Raw genomic sequence first — 26,060 nt, 5'->3', positions numbered from 1 at the left:
GCTCAAGGCTTCACCCAGCCTGGGCTTAAACAGCTTCAGGGAGAAGGCATTCCATAACCACTCTGCGTAGCCTGTTGCAGGGTCTCACCACCCTCATACTAAAGAACTTCTTCCTAAGATCCAGTCTAAACCTACTCTCCCTCAGCTTCAAACCATTCCCCTTTGTCCTGTCACTAGACACCCTCATGAAAAGTCCCTCTCCAGCCTTCCTGTAGGTTCCCTTCAGGAATTGGAAGGCAGCTCTAACGTCCCCAGAGTCTTTTTCAGTCCAGGCTGAGCAACCTGAGGTCCCTCGGCCTATCCTCATAGCTGAGGTGTTTCAGCCTTTCAATCATCTTTGTGGCCTCCTCTGGCCCCACTCCAACAGGTCCTTGTCCTTCTTATGTTTTGTCCTTCTTAAGAGAGAATAGAGCTTAGGTTTGCACTCCAGGTTCTTATTTAGACCCCTAATGTTGTATGGGGATCAAAACCTTGCCAGCGCCAAGGTCTGACTGGTTCTGCACAACAATCCAGACAGGACAGGAATTCATCCCAGTTTTGTTTGCCAGCACAAAGTGCATTTTTATACACAAAATCTCTGATAATGGTTATGTGAAGCCTTCTCTTGGTCCAAACTGAAGTCACTATTTTGTTCTGAACTCAGCCTGGATACTTGGGTCAGTGTTCTTGACATGATGAACCTGAGTTGTTGGAAACATGAGCAGAAATGTTGATGGTTTTTGAGGTGACTTTCCACAAAACCATGAATCCTCCAGGTGGTACGAAAGGGGTGGTAAAGTGTGGTGTTCTGCAGACAACATCAGGAGGAGTCAAAATGGTGCCTGCCAACTGGTAGCAAAATAGCATCTGTGTCTGCCATGAGTTCTGGTGTCCAGCAAGGAAGCAAATTTGGCCATGGCCTTTCTTCCATGTGTCCTATTCCCCATGTTGGTGTTACCTTGCTAGAGTTATGAGCATGTGCACAGAACTAGAGCTGCTTTCCTTGTTTCTCAGTTTATGATACAGCCTTTATCTGGGTGCATGATAAAAGAAATGATGTTCATCACCTTGGCTTCCAGAGGGGTTGTGAAACAGCAGGACCAGGTGTTGGGTTACTTGCTGTAACCTGTAGGAGAGTTTTAATTGATTGTGGCATCACTGGGGGTGTGCTTGTGATCAAGAGCTGCAATCCCAAAGCAATCCAGGTCTCTGTTTTAAGCATAAAGCGTGAAAGAAAACCCCAGGACATCTTAGGATTTGGGTCGATCTCTGGGTGGCTGTTGCCCACTGATTATAGTTAAGTGCTGTGTGTGTCTCTGCTTAGAGTTTGCCAGTGGGCTTGAAGGAGGGCAGATTTAGAGTGGAAATTAGAGAGAAATTCTTTACAGTGAGGGTGGTGAGACTGGAAAAGGTTGCTCAGAGAGGTCGTGCATGTCCCCTCTCTGGAGGTGTTCAAGGCCAGGCTGAATGAGGCCTTGAGCAACCTGGGATAGCAGAAGGTGTCCATGCCCATGGCAGGGGGAACAGGGGGCTTGGAACTGGGTGAGCTTCAAGGTCCCTTCCAAACAAACCATTTTATGAATCTATGAAAAGCTTGGTTCTCACTACCTCATATAAATTCAGTCTTTTTAAAGAGTTGCTGTGTCCCTGGACAGCCTGATCTAGTTGGAGGTGTCCCTGATGACTGCAGGGGTGTTGGACAAGATGACCTTTGAAGGTTCCTTCCACCCTGGTGTGATCTGTGAAGCTGTAAACTTCAGTGGGTACACTTCAAGAGCCAGAGGAGCCCAATGTAACCAGGGTTTCAGATTCATAGATTAATAGAATGGCTTGGGTTGGAAGGGACCTTAAAGATCATCCTGTTCCAACCCTCCTGCTGTGGGCAGGCACACCTTCCACAAGACCAGGTAAGGACAATTAGAGGACTTTCCTCAGTTTCCCTGATAACCAAAGCATCAGATCTCAGATCCTCAAAAATAAAGCCAAGAAAGTTCTCAGCAAAGTGCATCCCAAATATGATTGGCGGAGTCCAACGGGATGGCATTCAACAAGTCCAAGTGCCGGGTGCTGCACTTTGGCCACAGCAGCCCCATGCAGAGCTACAGGCTGGGGTCAGAGTGGCTGAGAGCTCCCAAACAGAGAGGGACCTGGGGATGCTGATCGACAACTGCCTAAACATGAGCCAGCAGTGTGCCCAGGTGGCCAAGAAGGCCAATGGCATCCTGGCCTGCATTAGGAATAGTGTGGCCAGCAGGAGCAGGGAAGTCATTGTGCCCCTGTACTCTGCTTTGGTTAGGCTGCACCTTGAGTCCTGTGTCCAATTCTGGGCCCCTCAGTTTAAGAAGGACATCGAGACACTTGAAGGTGTCCAGAGAAGGGCAACAAGGCTGGGGAGAGGCCTTGAGCACAGCCCTGTGAGGAGAGGCTGAGGGAGCTGGGATTGTTTAGCCTGGAGAAGAGGAGGCTCAGGGGTGACCTCATTGCCCTCTACAACTACCTGAAAGGTGGTTGCAGCCAGGTGGGGGTTGGTCTCTTCTCCCAGGCAACCAGCACCAGAACAAGAGGACACAGTCTCAAGCTGTGCCAGGGGAAGTTTAGACTCGAGGTGAGGAGGAAGTTCTTCACAGAGAGAGTTGTTAGCCATTGGAATGTGCTGCCCAGGGAGGTGGTGGAGTCACCATCCCTGGAGGTGTTCAAAAGGAGATTGGATGTGGCACTTGGTGCCATGGTCTAGTCATGAGGTCTGTGGTGACAGGTTGGACTCGATGATCCTCGAGGTCTCTTCCAACCTTGGTAATACTGTGATGCTGTGATTTGCTGTTGACAAACACACTTCTCTGTTCACATTGTGACAAACAAGTGGAGCATCAGTCACCTTGGCTTGGTTTTCCTTCCTGCTTGAGCTGAAAAACTGCCGGAGAGGGGATAAAAAATAATTAATATTTTCTCTGGTTACTGAAGTAATAAGCAAGCAATTTCAAAAATGTAATCAGTTGGTTGTATGCAGCTGAGTGTTTACATTATTCTCATGGCTGGAAGATAAGAACAAGGCCCAGATGGCAAGGACATTGAAAATCATTTCTTTACTGTGAGTTCGGTGACACACAGATAACTGAATGGCTTCTGTGAAGGCTGAGGTGACTTCAGCTGGAGAGCAGCATTATGGTGTGCAGCAATTTGTGCTCTGTATCATGCAGAATGGAAGCAACTCCTCTTTGGGAAGCAACAGATTGCAAGGAGGGGGGAAATGAATAGATTTTTCTACCCTGCTTTAAACTTGAACAATAAATAGAGTCAATTTTTGAGCCGTTTCTTCCCGCCCTAGACACTCTGCGTCCATTTCTCTCCCTGGAGGTGGCAGTTGGACGTGAGCAGCATTTTCTTTAGGCTTATAGGAGCCAGGAGCATGTTGTTTCTGTAATTTATGACAGCACTAGGCAATACCTTAGCTGGATGGATGAGAAAACACTTGGACTGTGCATTTCCCCTCAACTTTTCAGCAGGGTGGATGTGTTTCACAGGTGAATACTGCTACAGCTCATCCTGCTCTTTGCCTTCAGCTCCACAGATTTCATGGATTCAGAGACTGATCTGCAGAAAGCAGATGGTGTCACCTCCAACAAGTGACAAAGGCACTTTCTTCATGGTTATTGCTGTTACAATTCCCCAAGGCACTTCAAAGAATCACAGAATGGTTTGGGTTGGAAGGGACCTTAAACATCCTCTAATTTCAACACCTGGCCATGGGCAGGGACACCTTCCACTAGACCAGGTTGCTCAAGGTCCCATCCAGCCTGGCCTTGAACATTCCAGGGAGGGGACATACACAACCTCCCTGTTGCATTGACTCCCCACCTTCATTGTAAAGGATTTCTTCCCAATCCCCAGTCTAAATCTGCCCTCTTCCATCTTGAATCCGTTGCACTTTGTTCTAGCCCTACAAGCCCTTGTATGAAGTCCCATCCTTGCTTCCCTCAATAGAGAGGCAGCAGAATAAGCGTAAGACAGAAGCCAGGATACAGAAATACAGAATCACAGAACAAACAAACAAACAGAAGGAAAAAAAATCATCCTTGGGCCATCCTAACTCTTTATTCATTGCTGGGTAAGAAAAGAAGTGTTTGGTTTCTTCCTAACTTCTAGTCTAAATCAACTAAATTTGCCACATGTTCCTTCCCCTGGTCTGTACCTTGCAGCCATTTTCCTTACATGCAGTTGTTTTTTAAGCTGCTAACCAAGTTCTCTCTCCTTACACCCTGGGGGTGCTAATTTGATTTGTATTTTATAAACAAAATGGAGCCTTCAGCAGAAGTGTGCTGGGGCCAGGCGTGGTTTTGGTCAAAGTGTGATCAAGGTTCACAGAATGCATCAGATTGGAAGGGAGCCTCAAAGCTCATCATGTACACCCCCCCCTGCAGTCAGCAGGGACACCTCCAACTAGAGCAGGCTGCCCAGGGCCACAGCAAGTCTCATCTTGAATGGCTCCAGGGATAGGGCCTCAACCACATCGCAAGGCAACCTGTTCTAGTGTCTCACCACCCGCATTGTGAAGGACTTCCTCCTAATGCCCGACCTAAATCTGCCCTGCACTAGTTTCAAACCATTGCCCCTCATCCTATCACCACCAGCCCTTCTAAACAGCCCCTCCCCAGCCTTTCTGTAGGTCCCCATCAGATGTTGAAATGGTAGTTAGAAAGAAGTGGGGGAACACTGATGGGGACACATCATGATCAGGTTGATCATCCAAAGCTTTCCTGCACTGGTGAAAAGTCGCAAGCTGTAGCCTGTAATTAAATGAGTAGTGATAAAGGAGTGGAACATCTCCCTTATGAAAAAAGTCTGAGGGAGCTGGGGCTCTCTAGCTTGGGGAAGAGACTGAGGGGTGACCTCATTCATGTTGGTAAAGATGTGAAGGGCAGTGTTTGGAGGATGGATCACTGCTCAGTGATGTCCAGTGATAGGACAATGGGCAAGGGGTGCAAGCTGGAGCAGAGGAAGTTCCATGTGAACGTAAGGGAAAACTTTTTCACTGTGAGGTTGACAGAGCCCTGGAGCAGGCTGCCCAGACAGATTGTGAAGTCTCCTTCTCTGGAGACTTTAAAAACCTGTCTGGATGTCTTCCTGTGTGACCTGCCCTAGGTGATCCTCCTCTGACAGGGGGATTAGCCTGGATGATCTCCAGCGGTCCCTCCCAGCCTCTAACAGTCCATGATTTGAGTTGCTGAAAGTGTTCATTTCTTCATTATTTCAATGTTTGTTTGTTTTTTTCCCATTTAATCATTTAAAGTAAGAGGAATTTGTGCATTTTACACAGAATATTGCAGCATTAGGAGGCTGGGTGCATGGCAGCGTGTGGGTTCTGTGCTTCATCAGGGATGATTTATGATTTTCAGAAGAAAGCCAGAAGAAAGAGGAAAGTGCAAATGTTTTCTGCACTAAGGGATGATGATGCTGGAGGATAAAGAAGGATAAAGTCAGTGCAACAGGTTGTGGATGCCCCCTCCCTGGAATGTTCAGAAGGATAAAGAATTTTCCTCTGCCCCATCTCTTTCTGCTCAGCCATTGGTACCTGAGCGCAGGTGACTTTGCTGAACACCCCATTCTGCTCTCCTGGCTGTAAAGCCCTCACCAGAGGAACAAGAGCTGCTGTAATGGGCAAACGTGGCCCCCTGGGCTTGGCCACCAGCCCCTGCAGGAGGACAGCCTGACCTGTGGTGGATGGGGACCCCAAGAAGGGAAAACTTCACACTGCCATAAACGTTACCACACCTGCTTTAGTCAAGGTTGAACCTTGAGCCTGGATTGAAAACCTCTGGTAAATGATTAACCCAGAAATGGCTTTGGTTAAACAACTTGATTTCTACAGAGCTTGGGGTGGTGGAGGCTGCATCTTCATTAAGTCTTTCATTTTCCCTTCCCTCTATGTTTCCTTGGCTGGAAAGAATAAGTGCACCTGGAGAAGTGAATTACATTCGATTAGGGATAAAGAATCTCTGAAGGGAGGTGGGGGTGGAGCTCAGGACCCTGAAACAAACAACTCCTTGCCTCCCCAAAGCAAATTTTATTTAAGGTTTTGTAAATTTGCAGCCCTTAAAATTTGGATTCTGTTTTTTCCCCCCCACAGAATCATAGAATAGTTTTGGTTGGAAAAGACCTCTAAGATTTCCTTCTCTGCTCTGTGCTTCTTGGCTTTTTAATGAAATAAGAAGCAGAGTTTATTAGGGGTTTAGTTGTTGTTGTTATTATCACTACTATTATCTCAGAGTGTAATTCCCCTCCCTCACCTCTTCCTTGGGTTGTCTTTTACTACCTAGAACTTAAGAAGTAAAAGATCTTTATGAAAATGGGTCCTCAGCTGCATCAAGAGGAGTGTAGCCAGCAGGGCATGAGAGGTTATTCTGCCCCTTTACTGTGCTCTTATGAGACCCCACCTCAAGTAGTGCATCCAGTTCTGGTGTCCCCAGTGTAAGAGCGACAAAGAGCTGTTGGAGCAAGTCCAGAGGAAGGCCACAAAGATGACCCAAGGGCTGGAGCACCACTGCTTTGAGGACAGGCTGAGGAAGCTGGGGTTGTTCAGCCTGGAGAAGAGAGGGCTCTGAGGGGACCTTAGAGCTGCCTTGCAGTACCTGAAGGGATCCTACAGGAAGGCTGGAGAGGGACTTTTCATGAGGGTGTCTAGTGACAGGACAAGGGGGAATGGTTTGAAGCTGAGAGAGAGTAGGTTTGGACTGGATCTTAGGAAGATGTTCTTCAGCATGAGGGTGGTGAGACTCTGAAATAGGCTGCCCAGCGTGGTTATGGATGCCTCTTCCCTAGAAGTGCTTAAGCCCAGATTGGATGAGACCTTGAACAGCCAAGTCTAGTTGAGAGGTGTCCCTGCCCATGGCAGGGGGGTTGGAGTAGGTGATCTCTGAGGTCCTTCCCAACTTAAACCATTCTGTGATTCTAGGAAACCTCAAGGCATTCTGTTGTAGCTCTTCCAGGGGTCCTCCTGCACCAGAATTCCTCCAGTTCTCCACGTTTTGGGGCAAGCAAATGATGTTTGACACAGCCAGGGCCTGCCAGTGGCTGGCAGCTCTCCACACAGTTAGTAAATATTAGCCTTATCTGATAAAGCCAGGCTGGAAGAGATAGGCCAGAAGCCTAGATTAAATTGCTGGCTACTGCTTTATTAATTAATGTAATAATTTATGTTTAGTTTAGTAAGTTATGTCATCTGTTTTTATAGAATCCCAGACTGGTTTGTTTTGAAGGGACCTTAAAGACAATTTATGGTGGTGACACCTCCTGCTAGAACAGGTTGCTGAACCTAACAGAATCATAGAGTCCTACAGTGGTTTAGGTTGGAAAGGGACCTCAGAGATCATCCAGTTCCAACCCCCTCCCCTGCCATGGGCAGGGATGCCTTTGAACTAGACTTGGTTGCTCAAAGGCTCATCCAGCCTGGCCTTGAACAGCTCCAGGGAGGATGCATCCACAACCACTCTGGGCAACCCATTCCAGAGTCTCACCACCCTCATACTGAAGAACTTCTTCCTAAGATCCAGTCTGAACCTACTCTCCCTCAGACTAAAGCCAGGATCAGAATGATTTCCGATAGCAGGATAATATCAGAGTAATTTCTCCTGGTTTTTCTCTCCCCTATTGGTACATTTTCTGTGCCACTGGTACAGAACATGAGCCTTGTTTAAAAATTCAAGGTGGTTGCAGTAGATGGTATTTGGCTCTGCCCTAAGTTCCTGTGACAGCTGATGGGTGTTGCTTTACAAATGCTGTTGTCCGAAATCTGTAAGGGAGAAAGAGTTACAGTTTTGTATCTAAATTAGCTGCCTTTAAAACTGTGCACAGAAAGATGTTTCATCTTTATCTGCCTTTAATCATTTTAATGTCATGAAGTTCTCAAGTTCAGCCTGGAGAAGAGAAGGCTCTGGGGAGACCTAATAGCAGCCTTCCAGCACCTGAAGGGAGCTACAGGAAGGCTGTGGAGGGACTGTTGGTAGAGACCTGCAGTGATAGGATGGTTTGAAATGAGACAAGAGGAGATTTGGATCAGATGTTAGGAAAAAGTTCTTTACCATGAGGGTGGTGAGATACTGGCACAGGTTGCCCAGGGAGGTTATGGGTGCCTCCTCCCTGGAGGTATGTTCAAGGCCAGGTTGGATGGGGCCTTGGTCTGGTGGGAAGTGTCCCTGCCCGCAGCAGGGGCGTTTTGAACTAGTTGGTCTTTAAAGTCCATTTCAAGCCAAACCATTCTATGAATCTGTGAATCACAGACAGCTTTGTGAGAAGTGGCAGAAGGAGATTTGAATCCTCAGCTTCACAGGTTGCCTGGGGTTGAAAGGGACCCTCAGAGGTCATCTTGTCCAACCCCACTGCAGTCAGCAGGGACGCTTCCCTAACCGCGCAGTTTTGTGACCTATAAGCGCATATCCATTAGCTTCTTCCAGCCAATTTCATCACCAGAGGAGATGGGGCCATGCAAATAGCAGCTCCCATCCTCCAGAGCTCATTCCTCGAGCGCCTGGGCACAGACGTGCCGGGCAGAAGTGAGGCTGAGCCTGTAATTAAAGATGCATGTTTGTAAGGACAGCAAATAAATGTGACTGGCTTGAATTACCTTCTGCCATTATGTGGCTATCAAGTGCTGGATTGTGCAACCTTGGCATTTTGTTAGAGCTTTCTTTGCTCTTCAAAGGAAGACAAATTAATTAGGAAGCACAGAAAAGCCATCCTATGGATCACAAACAGGATTACAGTCTAGCGGTGACTGCCGCTTCACTTGACAGACAGCTAATGGTGGTTGGCAGCCGCTGGAGAGGGGTAGAGTAGAAGTTCTGCAGCGCTTCACCAGTGTTTTCTGAACACAAAGGAGTGATTTGATGGATTTGAGTTCTTTTCCAAGTTCTGGGAAGAAGGTGGGCTTTTTCTCTACCCTTTCTCCTCAAGGTCACCTCATTCTACTTCATTCTCAGTGCCAGGCTTTCCTATTGAAGCCATCACACTGCCCTTCTTCTGCTCTTAACCTTCTCTCCTTCCCACAGCTATTCATAGATTCACAGAATGGTTTCAGTTGGAAGGGATCTCACAGTTCCAACCCCCCTGCCATGGGCAGGGACACCTCCCACTAGCCCAGGTTGCCTCATCCAACCTGGCCTTGAACACTCCAGAGAGGGGACATCCACAACCTCTCTAAGCAACCTGTTCCAGTGTCTCATCACCCTCACTGTAAAGAATTCCTTCCTAATCTCCAGTCTAAATCTTGCCTCCTCCTGCTCAAAACCATTGCCCCTTGTCCTACTACTACAAGCCCTCGTAAAAAGTCCTTCCCTGGCTTTCTTGTAGAGCCTTTTCAGGTACTGGTCTTAACCTTCTTTCTTCCTTCCTGCAGTTGTTCCAGCATGTTCAAGCTGCTGCTGTGCTCTTGATTCTTTTCTGCTCTGCTCTCTCTGCTCTAGCTCAGATACAGGTCACATTCTCCCCTATTCACATCAGATCCTGTATTTCAGGAAGGTTTACATGTTCCTTAGGTCTTCGTGTCTCTCTGGCATGTCAGCTTTTCTCTAGCACAAGTCATTGTCACTTTTCTCTGCCCTCTGGTTCCATATTTGTCAAAGTGTGGGCTCCATTGACACATTTATTCTGGTTTAGCTTTTATCCTGCTCTATTTGAGTGGTAGGATTCCCACTCTTCATGTCTGCTTTTATTATCTACCTCCCTCAAGGTACTAGCAAACGTGACAGCAGAAGTCCTTGGAGTTGCTGGACAAAGCAGTTCTCCATTGCTTTCTGGGGATGGGGCAGCTGGAGGTGACCCCATCAACAACAAAGCCCTCCGAGGTGTTGGGAGGGTTCCAGTTGGGACTGGAATTTTAAGGGGGTTGAGAATGTTTGGGAACTATACATTTTTTGCAATGTGAGACCCAATCTGGTTGGACCTTCTTGAGGAGAGGAGAAGGAATTTTCCATGCAAAAGCCAGCCCACATGCAAATGTTAAAGCCCACATCAGGGAACGTGGATGTTCTGGAGAGTTTCCAATAAAGGCACCAAAGTTCTGGGGGGGATGGAAGTGTGATTTTTCTCTCTTCATCTGGGAAGTGGCTGGAACCCTGTTGCAAATTTTCTGTGAAAATGACTTGAAGTGATGCATAAAGTCTAGAAATTGTCATTTTAAAAGCTGAAAAGTTGGTGAAACTAAACTCAACAAGCTGAGCCTTGTAAGACAAGGTGTTGAGAGAGCCGTGGAGTGGGGATGGGTCAGGTTTGGGCTCTCGTGTTTACATGTGCTGGCTGGGATTAGCCCCTGAACTTTGGCACAGCCACTCTTGGTTCAGCCCTTCTGATTAGAAGCAGCTTGAAGGTGATTACAAGGGATTGTTTAGTGTCCTAACAATGATGGGGTTTGTTCAAGAACCAACCCTGCAGTTGTAGATGGCCTGTGTGTTTACATAGGAAATCCCCATCCTGAAGTTTGGAATTGGTATCCTTTTGTTGTGGGGTGAAATGATCATTAATTACTGTGAACATCTGGAAGCCCTGCCATGTGAGGAAGAGACTGAGAGAGCTGGGGCTGTTCAGCCTTGAGAAGAGAAGGCTTCAGGGTGATCTTAAAGCAGCCTTCTGGTACCAGACAGGGGCTACAGGAGAGCTGGGGAAGGACTTTGTACAAGGACTTGTGATAGGGTGAGAGGCAATGGCTTTGAGCTGGAAGTGGGGAGATTTAGACTGGAGATTAGGAAGCAATTCTTGACAGTGAGGGTGGGGATGCATTGGAACAGGTTGCTCAGGGAGGTTGTGGATGCCCCCTCCCTGGAGGTGTTCAAGGCCAGGTTGGATGAGGCCTTGAGCAACCTGGGCTGATGGGAGTTGTCCCTGCCCATGGCAGTGGGTCAGAACTAAGTATCTTGAAGGTCCTTCCCAAACCAAACCATTCCATGATTTTGTGATGATTCTATGATTCAATACCTTCTATTTCTTTATGTCTTTCAAAGCCCATCTGAATTCCTGTGAGTCTAGGTTTTTGCACCTTGAAGAGGGCACATGTTCCCTCTTGTACCTACGGATCAGTACATAAAGAGTGGCTACCGGGAGGATGGAGACTCCCTTTGTACAAGGAGTTCCATGGAAAAGACAAGGAGTGATGGGGACAAGTTACTGCTGGGGAGATTCCCATTAGACTCCAAGAGAAAATGTTTCCCTATGAGAACATTTGGACACTGGAATCATCTCCCAAAGGAAGTGGTGGATTCCCCTACACCGGACAGTTTAAAGGCTCAGCTTGACAGGGTGCTGGGCCAGCTCATTTCAACTCTCCTGTTACCTAGAAAGGTTGGGCCAGATGGTCTTTGGGGTCCCTTCCAACCTGGCATTCTGTCACTTAATTTGCACAGCTTCTTGCATGTCCTAGTAGACAACTCCATGATGGTACTGGAAATTAAGCTCTTGCAGGGCTCAGTGCTGGGAATGTGAGAGTAATGAAAACAGTATGGAATGAGAGTATGTTTTAAGAGTCACTTCTAAAGGATTTAAAGGATTTTAGGATAATTGTGCAAGAAACTTGGCTTGGGAGATGTGTGAGAGAAGTAATCCTGACCTGGCCAAACAGGCTGTGAAGATTCTGTGCAGCTTTGCTTATATTTTGCAAACTTCATTCTTTAACTCTTTCAGAGACTGGTGAGCTTTGTGTGCAGAGCTGGGATGTTGGAGGATGAGGACAATCCATGTCCTGCAGTTAGGAATGTTATGTTTGCTGGTATCTCAGCATTCCTCACTCAAAGTACTTCTCTGCTTTTGTGTAGCCCTGGAATGAGATCAGATGTCAGCTCTTCTCCATCCACAACCTCAGCGACAACGGGACCACCTCCCAAGCTCTGCCTGGTTTGCTCGGACGAGGCCTCTGGCTGTCATTACGGGGTTCTGACCTGTGGCAGCTGCAAAGTCTTCTTCAAAAGAGCTGTGGAAGGTAAGGCATCTTTGGATGGATGAGCTGGTTGAAAACATAAAATCCACGTCCATGCCATCCACAGTCCAGATCAGTCTCTTGAGGCGTACTGGAGTGCGTGGGTTTGAAGCATGGAATGGCTTAGGTTGGAAAGGACCTCAGAGATCTATAGACACCCTTAAGAAAAGTCCCTCTCTGGCCTTCCCTCAGGTATTAAAAGGCAGCTCTAAGGCCCCCCTGGAGTCTTCTCTTCTCTAGGCTGAACAAGCCCAGCTCTCTCAACTTATTCTCATAGCAGAAGTGCTCCAGCCCTTGGATCATCTTTGTGGCCTCCTCTGGACTCACCCCAACAGCTCTTCTTAGAAGAGGGACACCAGTTCCTAGAATCCTACTCTAAAATCCCATCCATTCTATCACTGACATTTTCCTGGTGGATACCACTGAGAATGAATTGATAAGGGCATTGAAGTGCCCTCCCTGAGCTTTGTATCCTGATAGCAATATACTGTTTGGGTTGTGTTCCAAGCCAGGTTGGATGGGGCCTTGAGCAAGCTGGTTTGGTGGGGTTTTAGATGATGCACAGCCTGGCCGTAAGTATATGCACCTCAAAACCCTCTTTTGTCATCCATAAAGCAGAAAGAATTAGGGTGGACCAGGGTGATTCAATTTTTTTTGGCTATCCTAGGATTATGTTTTTTTTTATATTAAGTTTTTATTTCAGTATAAAGGTCCTGCCTTTTGTCTTACTCTTTTGCTAGTGCTTCTTTATTGAGGGAAGCAAGGATGTGACTTTGTACAAGGCCTTGTAATGCTAGGACAAGGGGGAAATGGATTGAAGCTGTAAGAGAGGAGATTTAGACTGGAGGAGATTAGGATGGAATCCTTGACAGTCAGGGTGGTGAGACACTGGAACAGGTTGCCCAGGGAGGTTGTGGATGCCCCCTCCCTGGAGGTGTTCAAGGCCAGGTTGGATGAGGCCTTGAGCAACCTGGGCTGGTGGGAGTTGTCCCTGCCCATAGCAGGGGGTTGGAACTAGATGATTTTTAAGGTCCCTCCCAAGCCATTCCATGATTCTCTGATAATGGTGCATTATCTGCACTATCCATTCCATTTACATTTAGCAAATGCTCCCATTTTCTCCCAGTGCAAAAGGCTCTATTGTTGTCTTGGCTTTTTCACTTACTTTCTTTTCTCCCTGACTGTTGGTTTTGTTTCTTTGTCCCATTTATATCCAGACACTTGTTTGTGTGCATTAGATTTGTGGGGTTTGTGATCTGTAAGGTTTTATTTTAGCTGGTTTGTGTGTAAAACTGTACAGCATATCTGGTGTGTGTCAGGGTAGGGGAGCTGGGCAGGTTTCCCTTGAAGCAATATTGGCTGAATTCCATCTCCATGCATGTTCTTTGCAGGGTAACTAGGTCACAAGAATATGTGTGTGGCTTGGGGTCATGGAGGTCATGAAAGATTTGAGGCTGCTCAGCCTGGAGAAGAGAAGGCTACAGGGAGACCTCAGAGATGCATTTCAGTATTTGAAGGGGATCTGTGGGAAGGCTGGGGAGAGGCTGGTTAGAAGCACTTGTAGTGGCAGGATGAGGGGCAGTGGTTTTCAACTGGAGCAGGGCAGATTTAGGCTGGACATTAGGAGGAGGTTTCTTACAATGAGGGTGTTGTAGTACTCTTAACAGGTTGCCCAGAGATGTGGTTAAGGCCCCATCCTTGGGGCCAGTGTGGTCCCCATCCATAAGAAAGGTCGGATGGAGGAACCTGGAAACTCCAGGCCAGTCAGCCTGACCTCAGTGCCAGGGAAAGTGATGGAGCAGATCATCCTGGCGGCAATAACTGCGCACCTGAAGGATGGCCAAGGGCTCAGGTCCAGCCAGCATGGATTTAGGAAGGGCAGGTCCTGCCTCTCCAACCTGATCTCCTTCTATGATCAGGTGACCCGTCTGGTGGACGTGGGGAGGCCTGTGGATGTGGTCTACCTGGACTTCAGCAAGGCCTTTGACACCGTCCCCCATAGCAAACTGATGTCTAAGATGTCAGCTCGTGGCATGGACCACTACACTCTGTGCTGGGTTAGGAACTGGCTGGAGGGCCGAGCCCAGAGAGTGGTGGTGAATGGTGCCACAGCCAGCTGGCAGCCAGTCACCAGTGGCATCCCCCAGGGATCAGTGCTGGGCCCCATCCTCTTTAACATCTTCGCTGATGATCTGGATGAGGGGATTGAGTCAGTCATCAGCAAGTTTGCAGATGACACCAAGTTAGGGGCAGATGTTAGTCAGTTAGAGGGTAGAAAGGCTCTGCAGAGGGACCTCGACCGACTGGACAGATGGGCAGAGTCCAATGGGATGGCATTCAACAAGTCCAAGTGCCAGGTGCTGCACTTTGGCCACAGCAACCCCATGCAGAGCTACAGGCTGGGGTTGGAGTGGCTGGAGAGCTGCCAAACAGAGAGGGTCCTGGGGGTGCTGATTGACAACTGCCTAACCATGAGCCAGCAGTGTGCCCAGGTGGCCAAAAAGGCCAATGGCATCCTGGCCTGCATTAGGAATAGTGTGGCCAGCAGGAGCAGGGAAGTCATTGTGCCCCTGGACTCTGCATTGGTTAGGCTGCACCTTGAGTACTGTGTCCAGTTCTGGGCCCCTCAGTTTAAGAAGGACATCGAAACACTTGAATGTGTCCAGAGAAGGGCAACAAGGCTGGGGAGAGGCCTTGAGCACAAGCCCTATGAGGAGAGGCTGAGGGAGCTGGGATTGTTTAGCCTGGAGAAGAGGAGGCTCAGGGGTGACCTCATTGCCCTCTACAACTACCTGAAAGGTGGTTGTAGGCAGGAAGGGATTGGTCTCTTCTCCCAGGCAACCAGCACCAGAACAAGAGGACACAGTCTCAAGCTGTGCCAGGGGAGGTTTAGACTCAAGGTGAGGAGAAAGTTCTTCACTGAGCGAGTCGTTCGTCATTGGAATGTGCTGCCCAGGGTGGTGGTGGAGTCACCATCCCTGGAGGTGTTCAAGAGGAGATTGGACGTGGCACTTGGTGCCATGGTCTAGTCATGAGGTCTGTGTTGATAGGTTGGACTCGATGATCCTCGAGGTCTCTTCCAACCTTAGTGATACTGTGATACTTGGAGACACTGAAGATCAGACTTGCTGTGGCCCTGGGCAGCCTGCTCTTAGTTTGAGATGTCCCTGCTGAGTGCAGGGGGGTTGGACAAGATGAGCTTTGAGGGTCCCTTCCACCCTGATACAGTCTGTGAATCTGTGAGATTTCTCTCTGATCACAGGAAGAAAATCATTCTGGAAAATAGAGATGATGGGAAAACTACACCTGAAGATGTGCAATAAGTAATCTGTGCTCTTGGGGCTGCTTAAGCAGCCATTTAATAATGAACTGGGTTGCAGTTCTGTGTCTTACACTTCAGTATCAGAGATGCAGAAAACTTGAGAGCACATCCTCAGTGTCTCTGGAAGGGCAATGGTTCCTCTGTTCTGGAATTGTGACTTTTTAGTTACAGCCTTATGGGTTTGAGGAGGGCTCTGAAGAGCTGATCTGGTGAGGAGAGGCTGAGGGAGCTGGGGTTGTTTAGCCTGGAAAAGAGGAGGCTGAGGGGAGACCTCATTTGTCTCTACAGCTACCTAAAGAAGGTTGGAGTGAGGTGGGGATTGGTCTCTTTTCCCTAGTATGAGATTATGGAACAAGAGGAAATGGCCTGAAATTGTGCCAGGAGAGACTGAGGTTGGGCATGAGGAACAATTTCTTTGCTGCAAGAGTGGTCAGGCTTTGGAACAGGCTGCCCAGGGAGGTGGTGGAGTCACCATCCCTGGAGGTGTTCAAGAAACCCGTGGACATGGCACCTAGGGATGTGGTTTAATGGCTATGGTGGTGTTGTGTCGATGATTGGACTGGATGATCTTAGAGGGCTCTTCCAACCTTAATGCTGCTGTGGTTTTGTGCTTCTTCATGAAGCTTTGCTGGGTATTTAGAAGTGAATCAAACCATCCTTTTTTGCTAACGTTTTTGTGCTCTGGGGTTCACTGGAGAAGAAGATTGTCACCAAGTCGAACCATCATTCTCTCTGGCAGCACTTTCTCCCAGTTCCCAGCTCACTGGATGCAGTTGGGAGCACTGCAGAACTGCAGAGCCTCTCAGAGGGGTTGGAAAAGTCAAGCTCACATTTCACTCTCTGCTAGTCACAGGGGAAGGATGTCACTTGCGTGGGAAGCTGAAGCTGTTTCTGAAGGATATGGAAAGCCAGTAGGAGCACCAAGGAAAAGTACTGTGCTGCTTGGGCTCTCCAGGACTCCCAACTGGTCTTGACTGGAGTTACACTTCTGTTTAGAGCCAGGCTCTTCATGTGAGACAAATAATCACAAAATAGATTCATAGAATGGTTGGGGTTGGAAGGAATTTAGTTCCAAGCCCTCTGCCATGGCCAGGGGTACCTTCACTAAATTTGGTTGTTCAAGGCCTCATTGCTTGGTGTCATGGTGTTGCTTGGTGCCATGGTTTAGTTGATTAGATAGTGTTGGATGATAGGTTGGACTCGATGATCTCAGAGGTCTTTTCCAACCTGGTTAATTCTATTCTATTCTGTCCAACCTGGCCCTCCATGGAGGGTCACAACCTCCCTGGGCAACCTTTTTCAGTGTCTCACCACCCTCACTCTAAGGAATTTCTTCCTAACCTCCAGTCTAAGTCTCCTCTCTTCCAGCTCAAAGCAATTGCCCCTTTTCCTGTCACCACAGACCCTTGTCAAAAGTCCTCCCCAGCTTTCTTCTGGCCCCCTTCAGGTACTGGAAGGCTGCTCTAAGGTGTCCCTGGAGTGTTATCTTCTTCAGGCTGAACAGCCCCAACTCTCAGCCTGGCCCCATAAGGGAGGTTCTCCAGCCCTCTGATCACCTTCCTGGCCTCCTCTAGACCTGCTCCAACAGTTCCATATCATTCTTGTTCTGTGGGCACCAGAACTGGACACAGTGCTCCAGGTAGGGTCTCACCAGAGCAGAGAAGAGGGGCAGAATCACCTCCCTCATCCTGCAGGTCACACTGCTTTTGATGCAGCCCAGGACACAGGTTCTAAATGTTTGGTTACAATTAGATCAGTGGCTCTCCCTCAGAAGCAGCAATATGTGCCAGCTAGATGTAGCTGATGGCAATGGGTTTGCCCATCCTCAAGCTGCATCACATCACCAAAATCCAAGATCATCCCAATGATTCCTTCAGATCAGTGATGCTACTTGCCCCATCATATGTCAGCTGTAGTAGTGTTAAAAATATAAGCAGGCTTGATGGTGAAAAACTGCAATAAATTCCTCAAGGCTTTAATTTTTATTGTCCCACAGATGAGCCCAACCTTAATCCTTCCCATTTGACATGGTGGAGCTTTTCAGGAGCTCTTCCAGGATCTCCTAGTTCTAGTATTTACTTTAAGGAATAAATAATTCCCTTTTGTCTCTTCCAGCCATGTTTCTTATTAGGAACATATGTCAAGAGAATTTGTTTCTGCAATATCCTTTCCACTAGTAGCTGCCAGACACCTGTCAGTGTACAGATCAAGCTGACTCGGCACGTTGGTTACCCAGCCTGCAGCCTGCAGCCCTTCTTGGTACCTTCACACACGTGTGCTGTGCTGGAAATAAGCACAGAAACTGAAAGTAGCAGTATCTAGAAAATCAGTCCAAAGTGTATGTCCTTCAGCAAAGAGTAGAACTCCAGAGGAGAAGAGGAAGGATGAAGGTGGGACAACAATACATGCTTCTGTGTGATTCTTCATGCAAACAGGACCTTCTTTAGTCATGAGGTCTGTGGGCAGGTTGGACTTGATGATCTTTGAGGCCTCTTCCAACCTTGGTGATTCTGTGACTCTTCAGGAGCCCAGAGTGCACAAAGCCATCCTGTTCTAGTTGTTATTTTTGTGGTGCTTCGAAGCCTTGATGGTTCAGTCTCTCCCATCCCAGACCCAACCCAGTTCACCTCCCTGCATGTTACCCTCACCCTGCTGCCAACCCAGATCTTCACCACTCCTCCCCACCTCCGCTTCCTCACCTTGCTTCTGATCCTCACACCTCCCCTCCACACATACCCCCAACACCTCTGCCTCCTGCTCTGCTCCAGATTGTTGTTGCCCTTCAGCATTTTTAATTCTGTTTCCCCAAATCCTTTGTCTTCAATTTCTAACCTTTTTACACACTGCTGTCCTCAAGTGGGCCAAGACTCACAGTGCTTCAGAGCCTCAGGCACCGACTTGTACTATGGGCACTGCAAAACTGAGAGTGTCCAACCTCTCTGGGAGGAATCTCCTGCCATAAATCCTCTTGGAAACAGCTCTGTTTGCTCACTACCAGTTTCACCAGTGCATTGTTAATGAAGTATCTTTGGGTTTTGAGAGGCAAAGGTAACTGATGTCCTTCGTTGTGCAGCTGGCACATCCTCTGGGCAGCAGTCAGATGTGAACCTAAATCACAGAGTGGTAGGGCTTGGAAGGGACCCCCAGAGATCATGAAGTCAAAGCCCACTGCCAGAGCAGGATCACCTAGGACCAGCCACAGGAACACATCCAGATGGGTCTGGAGAACAGGTCTGATGAGGAGCAGCTAAGGGAACTGGGATTGTTTAGCCTGGAGAAGAGGAGGCTGAGGGGAAACCTCCTTGTTGTCTACAACTCCCTGAAAGGAGGTCACTGTGAGGTGAGGGTTGTTCTCTTCTCCCTAGTATCAGGTGATAGAAGGAGAGGAAATGGCCTGAAATTGTGCCGGGGGAGATTTAGGTTGGACATCAGGAAGAATTTCTTTGCTGCAAGAATGGTCAGGCACTGGAACAAGCTGCCCAGGGTGGTGGTGGAGTCACCATCCCTGGAGGTGTTCAAGAAACCCGTGGCCATGGCTCTTTGGGACATGGTTTAATGGTCATGGTGGTGTTGTGTCAATGATTGGACTGGATGATCTTAGAGAGCTCTTCCAACCTTAATGCTGCTGTGATTGTGTGATTCTTCATGAAGCTTTGCTGGGTATTTAGGCTGCCCAGGGTGGTGGTGGAGTCACCATCCCTGGAGGTGTTGCAGAAATGTGTGGACTGGCACCTGGGGACATTGGTTTAGTGGCCATGGTGGTGTTGGGTTGATGGTTGGATTGGATGATCTTAGCTTTTCCAACCCAAACCATTCTCCGATGCTCTGGGTACCGATCTTGTTTCCACAAGAAATTAAGTTCAGTTAGTGAAGATGTTATTTAGTCCCCAGCTCCTTAACACTACTGAAGGAATGACTTCGTCTGCTGCTCTGGTGGTGGGGCTTACAGCTGTTGTGTGTCTCTGTGCCCACAGGGCAGCACAACTACCTGTGTGCGGGGAGGAACGACTGCATCATCGACAAGATCCGAAGGAAAAACTGCCCGGCCTGCCGCTACCGCAAATGTCTCCAGGCTGGCATGAACCTCGAAGGTAACTTCACATCTGCCTTATTTTCCAGTCCTAGGCAATAAAGGTCATGCTGCTTGTGAAGCTGAAGCAATTATTTGAGCAGCACTTCAATATGTTGAAAGTGATGCATTTCACTGGGGGGCAGGGGGAGGAGGAGCGTTTGAATGCAAAGCAAAGGGGTTTAATGCTAATACTTCTCCTGGCCTTTCCTCTCCATTCTCAGTGGCTCTGTCCCTCGCTGTGTATTCAGCACAAGTGAATCATCCACACAAAAGAGGGTTATTTTTTCTTCCTGTCAGCACACGTATCTTGATGCTTTCTCACTGAATCTGAGACAGCAGAACTTCAGAAGAGCTCCTGTTGGGAAGCGTTACGCTTGCTCCTCCTTAGGCAGGGAGTGCCCTGACACTGAAACCACCAAACAGAGGGAAAGCCCAGAGACACAGTTGAAGAGAGGCTGATTCATACAATCCCAGAATGGTTTGGGTTAGAAGGGACCCCAAAGATCATTTAGTTCCATTCCCCTTGCCATGGGCAGGGACAACTCCAAGGTGACCTAATTGTGGCCTTCCAGTATCTGAAGGCTGGGGAGGGACTTCTCAGGATATCAGGTAGTGATAGGACTAGGGGGAATGGAATGAAGCTGGAGGTGGGGAGATTTAGGCTGGATGTGAGGAGAAGGTTCTTCACCATGAGAGTGGTGAAGCCCTGGAATGGATCATCCAGGGAGGTGGTTGGGGCACCATCCCTGGAGGTGATTAAGACCAGGATGGATGAGGCTCTGGCCAGCCTGATCTAGTGTGGGGTGTCCCTGCCCATGGCAGGGGGGTTGGAACTAGATGATCCTTGTGGTCCCTTCCAACCCTGACTGATACTATGATACTAACTTCTGCTAGACCAGGTTGCTCAAGGCCTCATCCAACCTGGCCTTGAACACCTCCAGAGAGGGGCTATCCACAGCCTCCCTGGGCAACCTGTTCCAGTGTCTCACCACCCTCATTGTCAAGAATTTCTTCCTAATCTCCGGTCTAAATCTCCCCTTCCCCAGCTCAAAGCCATTGCCTCTCGTCCTGTCACTACAAGCCCTTGTAAGAAGGTTCCTCCCCAGCTTTCTTCTAGGCCCCTTTCAGATACTGATTGTCTTCAGACTGGAGAAAAGGAAAATCAATTTTGTTCATCTTGTGAATTCTTCTATCAGAATCTCTAGAATAAAGACAGGTTAAACAAATACATTGGGATGTACCATTGCATATTCTCTGCTGCATCCTGGATGGCTTATGAGAAGCTGAAGACAACATCAACAAAAGATTTAGCAGCAGTTGTAAAATGGCACCAGACATTTTTATTAGTGTCAGCTGTGGCTTATGCTTGAATGGAATGGGTTGTCCAGGGAGGTGGTCGAGGCCCCGTCCCTGGAGGTGTTTAAGACCAGGCTGGATGAGGCTCTGGTCAGCCTGATCTAGTGTGGGGTGTCCCTGCCCATGGCAGGGGGGTTGGAACTAGATGATCCTTGTGGTCCCTTCCAACCCTGGCTGATACTATGATATTTTGTTTTCCTTGAGCTGTAGAGGGGAATACCACTACTTGCTGGGATAGTTAGCATGGTCATACCTTTGTAATCAAAATGGTCAGGTAGAGTGAAAATGTCAGAAATGTGTTTGGCAGATACAAATGTGAAGAGAGTTTTATTTCTATCAGGGATAATATCCTTGAGGAAAATGTGAGTGGTAAAGAAAGCTGGGGAGGGACTTTTGACAAGGGCTTGTGATGCTAGGATGAGGGGCAATGGCTTGGAGCTGAAAGAGGGGAGCCTTGCCATGCCTGACCTCGAGTATCTCCAGGGATGAGGCCTCAACTACCTCCCTGGGTAAGCTGTGTTCACCACCCTCATGGCAAAGAATTTGTTCCTAACATCCAGTCTGAATCTCTTCTAATTTCAAACCATTGCCCCTTGTCCTATCACTGCAGACCTTTGCAAACAGTCCTTCTGCAGTCTTCTTGTAGCCCCCTTCAGGTACTGGAAAGCTGCTATTAGGTCTCTCCGCAGCCTTCTCTTGTCAAGGCTGAACAACCACAGCTCCCTCAACCTATCCTTGCAGGAGATGTTCTCCAGGCCTCTGATCACCTTGATGGCCTCCTCTGGACTTCCAGAATGTCCATGTCCTTCTCCTGTTGAGGACTTCAGATCTGGACACAGCACTCCAGATGAGGTCTCACTGGAGCAGAGCAGGGGGCAGAATCACCTCTCTCAGTCTGCTTTTGATGCAGCCCTGGATGCTGTGGGCCTTCTGGGCTGCAAGTGCACATAAATAAAGCTTCTCATTATGGATATTGCTCTAATAGTAAATATTTCCATTCCAGCATCTAGTTGTGTGAGCTCTTTTTCAAGTAGATACCAATGTGGCTATGTCAGGCTGTGGGATGTGTTCTTGGAGCTGCCTTTTGCACCAAAGAAAATGAAAATGGAATGAGGTCGGACACTTGCCGCTTTCCACAGGGAGCTTGGAGCCCTTCCAGCTATAGTTTGTTTGCCTGAAGTTTGGCACAGAGAATCCTAGAAAAGAGGGACTTTCTGGAGGATGGATATTGTTATATAAGTTGTTGGGAAGAGGAGGGGGGGACTGAGAGGGAAAAGGGAACTAGAATCTCAGCAGCGCAAAAATGGGAGAGCTCAGGGTAGAGCAAAGCAGTGAAAAACACCCATGGAAAAGATGATTTATCAGATCTGAACAGATGGTGGACTGGTCCTACAGAAGGACTGGTAGAAAGGAAAACTGGAAGACAGCATGAAGTGCAGAAGAGACTAAGATACTGTTCCTTTTATCTTGCCACAGAATCATAGAATGGCTGGTGTTTAAAGGGAAGGATCATTGAGTCCAACCCCCTGCAAAAGCAGCATCACCTAGGGCAGGACACACAGGGACACATCCAGATGAGTCTTGAAAGTCTTAAGAGAAGGAGACTCCACAGATGCTTTGGGCAGCCTGCTTCAGAGCTCCAGCACCCTCACAGTAATGAAGTGTCCCTTCCTGTTGAGGTGGAGCCTCCTGTGTTCCAGCTTGTACCCATTGTTCCTTGTCGTATCACTGAGCACCACTGAAAAGAGCCTGGCACCTTCATCCTGAAACCCACCCCTCAGATATTTATAGACATTGATAAGATCCCCTCTCAGCCTTCTCTTCTCAAGACTAAAGAGCCTTAGGCCTCTCAGTCTTTCTTCACAGGAGAGATGTTCCGAGTCCCTTCATCATCCTATAGCTCTCCATTAGACTCTCCCCACCATATGCCCTTGAACTGAGAACCCCAGAGCTGGGTACAGTATTCCAGGTGTGGTCTCAATAGGGCAGAGTTTTGGAGTTAGAGTTCGGGAATGCCTGTTGTTTAAATTTGCATACAAATTAAACAGCAATTTCTAATTAGTCATCAGGTGGCTCCTCAGTGCATAAACAATGGTTAGAAGCAGCCACTTCATGACTAGCAGGAGATCAAAACGCCCTCGCACCTCACCCCAAAGGCTCCTTTCACCTGACCTTACTTGCTGGGAGACTTCTTCCATGCCCTCATGTCACCCCACCTGCGGTACTGTGTCCAGTTCTGATGCAACAGGCTGAACAACCCCAAGTCTCCCAGCCTGGCCCCGTAAGGGAGGTGCTCAAGCCCCCTGATCATCGTCACAGCCTCCTCTGGACCCTCTCCAGCAGGTCTATGTTGTTCTTATGCTGGGAGTCCCATATCTGGATGCAGCACTCCAGGTGAGGTCTCACCAGAGCAGAGCAGAGGGGCAGAATCACCTCTCTCTGTCTCTTGGCCACACTGCTTTTGATGCAGCCCACGATGCCACTAGCCTTCTGGACTGTAAGTGCCTACTGCTGGATCATGTCCAGCTTCTCAGCCACCAGCACTCCCAAGCCATTTTCCACAGGGATGCTTTCTATCACCTCATCTCCCAGCCTGTACTGATAATGAGGATTGCTCAGACCCAGGTGCAGGACCCTGCACTTGGTCTTTCTTACTGAACCTTATGAAGCTTATCTGGGCCCACCTCTCTAACTAGTCCAGGTCCTTCTGAATACCATCCTGTCCTTCTAGCATATCAACAGCACCACTCATCTTGGTGTCATCTGCAAACCTGGTGATGGTGCCACTCAGTCCTGCTGTCTGTAGCATGGATAATATTAAACAGTGGTGGTCTTAGTATGAAGCCCTGAGGGACACCACTTGTCACTGATCTCCATCTGGACATTGAGCCATGAAGATTGTCTAGTACATTCATACCTCAAGCCGTTCTTATCACCCTGTTCTGCCACTTCTGTGTCTTTATGGCATGTTTTTTGGGACACAGGGGGCTGGAGAGGCATAAAAGTCTGAAGCTGCAGGTAGCAGAGATTTATTCAGTAGAATGAGGATGTTTTGTGCCTTCATTTCTTTGAGTTCTCATTTCCGCTCCCATCGTTAATTGACCCTCAGCATTCCCTGGCACTCTTTCTCCTTCTGATGTCTTTGAACAAAAGATTTATTGTTGAGTTTTTAAGCTTGTAAAAAATCATCTCTAATTTTTTTCAGCCTTTCATGCTGCATTTTATAGTTAAACTCTTGGCAGTTTATAGAGGGTTTTTTTTTCTGCTGTTCTTCGTTTATGAATTCATGGCAGTTTTTCCAAGGCTGGCTTCCTCTCTCTGTGTGCCCTGCTCTGGACCTGCAGTGGGTTCTGGCATTGCAAATCCCACTTTAAAGGTGAGGTGCGTGGCCTCTCCCAGGTTAGTGAAGCATGGAGGATGAGGGGAGATCTTCTGGTTCTCTGCAACTGCCTCCTCTTCTCCAGGCTGAACATCCCAACGTCCCTCACCTGCTCCTCACCAGACCTCTTCTCCAGACCCTTCACCAGCTTTGTTGCCCTTCTCTGGACAGGCTCCAGTAGCTCAATGTCATGCCATGTCAAATCCTCTCTTGAACCCCTTCAGGGATGGTGACTCCACCACCTCCCTGGGCAGCACATTCCAATGGCTAACCACTCTCTCTGTGAAGAACTTTCTCCTTACCTCGAGCCTAAACTTCCCCTGGTACAGCTTGAGACTGTGTCCTCTTGTTCTGGTGCTGGTTGCCTGAGAGAAGAGACCAACCCCCTCCTGGCTACAACCTCCTTGCAGGTAGCTGTAGACAGCAATAAGGTCTCCCCTGAGCCTCCTCTTCTCCAGGCTAAACAACCCCAGCTCCCTCAGCCTCTCCTCATAGGGCTTCTGCTCGAGGCCTCTCCCCAGCCTCGTTGCCCTTCTCTGGACACATTCAAGAGTCTCAATGTCCTTCTTAAACTGAAGGGCCCAGAACTGGACACAGGACTCAAGGTGTGGCCTAAGCAATGCTGAGTGCAGGGGCACAATGACTTCCCTGCTCCTGCTGGCCACACTATTCCTAATCCATGCCAGAATGCCATTGACCTTCTTGGCCACCTGGGCACACTGCTGGCTCATGTTCAGCCAGCTGTCAATCAGTACCCCCAGGTCCTTTTCTGTTTGGCAGCTCTCCAGCCACTCTGACCCCAGCCTGTAGCTCTGCATGGGGTTGTTGTGGCCTTCTTGGAGTGAGGGGCCAAAGCCAGGATTCAAGGTGTGGCCTCACGAGTGCTGAGCAAAACGAGACACATGCTTTAAGAAGGTAGCTTTGAGAAACAGAAGAGAAAAATAGTTTTACAAATAGAATTTGCCTGATGTTAACAAATAGAAGAGAATTTGTTTGGTGTATAAATATGAGCATCTATTTGGTCTGTGATGTATGAAATCCTAGGGCAACAAAGATGGTGGAAGGTCTGGAGAACAGATCTGGTGAGGAGCAGCTGAGGGAACTGGGGTTGTCCAGTCTGGAGAAGAGGAGGCTGAGGGGAGACCTTCTGGATCTCTACAGCTCCCTTGAAGGAGGTTGCAGTGAGGTGGGGTTGGTCTCTTCTGCCTAGTATCAGGTGATAGAACAAGAAGAAATGGCCTGAAATTGTGCCAGAGGAGGCTTAGGTTAGGCATGAGAAACAATTTCTCTGCTGCAAGAGTGATCAGGCACTGGAACAGGCTGCCCAGGGAGGTGGTGGAGTCACTGTCCCTGGAGGTGTTCAAGAGACATGGGGACATGGTTTAATGGTCATGGTGGTGTTGGGTTGATGGTTGGACTGGGTTATCTTAGAGATCTTCTCCAAGCCAGACAATTATCTCAGTGTCTGCTGAGGTGCACAGGCTGCCAGCCCCATGGGCAGGAAGCCTGTGTGGTACAAAAGAGCCTGCATGGCATTGCTGGGTGCCAGACTGCAGGGGCTGGGGGGGGTGTTCTTTTTGTTTCTTTTTAACAGAAAATGTGGGGTTTTTTTTGCCATGCTGAGTTAATCTGTCTGGATTATCTTCTGTGATTTGCCCTAAGGAGCTGGCTTAAAATGGGTGGTATTTTAGATCTGAGGAGAAATGGTAAAGAAATCCATTCTCTCAACCTTTCTTTTTTTTTTTGTTGCTGAGTTACAGCTGTAGATCTGAGCCAGGTCTGGTAGTACAGCCTCATAAAAATCCTTGCATAATCCATTGTCTTGTCAGGTTTCTTTTGTTTCTCATTTTACTAGACATGCAGGGCTGGAAATGCTCCATACCAGGTGTCTGCTTCGAGCTGAAGACATCTGCATGGGAATTGAAGTCAAATTAGCTCTTTTGCTTTGGAGAACAAGGGTGGTTGGGCAAAAACAAGAAGAAAAAAGAAAGCCAGA

At 48.3% G+C, this 26,060-nt stretch overlaps 1 protein-coding gene across 2 annotated transcripts in view; it reads left to right on the top strand.

The window, feature by feature from the left end:
* NR3C1 (nuclear receptor subfamily 3 group C member 1) overlaps positions 1-26,060 on the top strand; it is a 96,448-nt gene that overhangs the window by 46,040 nt on the left and 24,348 nt on the right. For both annotated transcript variants that reach the window (XM_068159053.1, XM_068159045.1), the window contains exons 3-4: positions 11,775-11,938; positions 19,232-19,348. In XM_068159053.1, the coding sequence (XP_068015154.1) occupies positions 11,775-11,938; positions 19,232-19,348 (281 nt within the window). The remainder of the gene's footprint in view (positions 1-11,774; positions 11,939-19,231; positions 19,349-26,060) is intronic.

This window comes from Melanerpes formicivorus, unplaced genomic scaffold (genome assembly GCF_026170545.1).
Source record: "Melanerpes formicivorus ecotype bairdi unplaced genomic scaffold, bMelFor1.0.p_v2 SCAF_2, whole genome shotgun sequence".
Classification (NCBI taxonomy): Eukaryota; Metazoa; Chordata; class Aves; order Piciformes; family Picidae; genus Melanerpes; species Melanerpes formicivorus.
Note: the sequence above shows the minus strand (reverse complement) of the source record. Positions and strands in the feature narration are given on the sequence as shown.